The sequence below is a fragment of the Cebus imitator genome, unplaced genomic scaffold (assembly GCF_001604975.1).
Source record: "Cebus imitator isolate Cc_AM_T3 unplaced genomic scaffold, Cebus_imitator-1.0 Scaffold112, whole genome shotgun sequence".
Lineage (NCBI taxonomy): Eukaryota > Metazoa > Chordata > Mammalia > Primates > Cebidae > Cebus > Cebus imitator.
The window spans coordinates 619,382-620,423 of NW_016107427.1; the positions used below are offsets into that span (position 1 = coordinate 619,382).

Consider the following 1,042-nt stretch of genomic DNA (forward strand, 5'->3'; position numbering starts at 1 on the left):
CCAGTTTTAGGGCTCACGAGGGTCTCTGAGAGGCGGTCCCACAACATAGGGCCCCAGGGCCTTGGCCCTGACCACAGCGGTGTCGTGGCCAGGAGGCGGCGTCAGGAGGCCCCGGGGAACCAGCGCCCTCCCGGTTGAAGAGTCGTGCGCTGGTGCGGAAACTTCAGAGTTGACTCCACTGTTCCAATACTCAGGAAGTAAAGCAGGAAATACTGTTGCAAGCCTTTCCTACAGAAGGACGGGCTGCGGCACCCGAGCCCCATCAGCCCCTTCCTCAATGGGACGCAGGCTGCAGGCAGGGGCCAACAGGAAGGGCCCCCCCCGGAAGGGCGCAGGTTCCAGGGAAGGGCGCAGCTCCAGGCAGGGGCACCCGGGAAGGGCAGGAGGCGAGCGCTGCACGGTACTCCCAGGCACCCTCCCGGTGCTACAGCTCGGAACTGTTTTATTGACAATAATGAAAAATACCCGTTGTGCCATGAAATAAAGAGGAGGTTCCCCCAGTACTTTCATTCGTTGTTTATTTGTGAGCTGCCGGGCTGGGGCGCAGCGGCGAACCCGGCTGCCTGCGCCTCCGCCTCCCACCCGCTCCTGCTCTCGGGAGGAACGCAGCCGGCAGCTCCCTCAGAAGAGGCCTCTGGTCAAGGGCTGCAGCCGGGTCCCAGTGCGTCGGCCCAGCTCGTCCAGCACCGCCTTCTCCTTCTGGAACATCTAGAGGGAAGAAGTGCGCTGGGCCCTCCCCGGGGAAAGGGTCCCGCGCGCCGCCCACAGGGTTTGGGGGAGCCCAGAGGCAGGACTGGCCTGTGAGCACCTTCTCTGGGGCCAGCATTCAGCGTTCAGTGAGTGCCCGAACTGCCAAGGGGCCGCAGGAGGGGAGGGGGTGGGGGGAGAAGGGAAGGGGGCGGAAGGAGAATGAGGGAGCAGAAGAGAGGTCGGGGGAGGGGAGAGGGTGGAGGGAGCAGGGAAGGGGACGTGGGAGAAGGAGAGGAAAGAAGGGGAGGAGGGCAGAGGGCGCTGGAGGAGAGGGAGGTGCGGGAAGGGGAGA

General features: G+C 64.8%; 1 protein-coding gene across 4 annotated transcripts in view; it reads right to left on the reverse strand.

The window, feature by feature from the left end:
• Positions 1 to 500: 500 nt before the first annotated feature.
• YBEY (ybeY metalloendoribonuclease) overlaps positions 501 to 1,042 on the reverse strand; it is a 9,632-nt gene continuing 9,090 nt past the window's right edge. For 3 of the 4 annotated variants that reach the window (XM_017538493.2, XM_037741999.1, XM_017538492.2), the window contains exon 5: positions 501 to 708. In XM_017538493.2, the coding sequence (XP_017393982.1) occupies positions 622 to 708 (87 nt within the window). In that variant the 3' untranslated portion in view covers positions 501 to 621. The remainder of the gene's footprint in view (positions 709 to 1,042) is intronic. The other variant, XR_001828088.2, reaches the window with a different exon arrangement.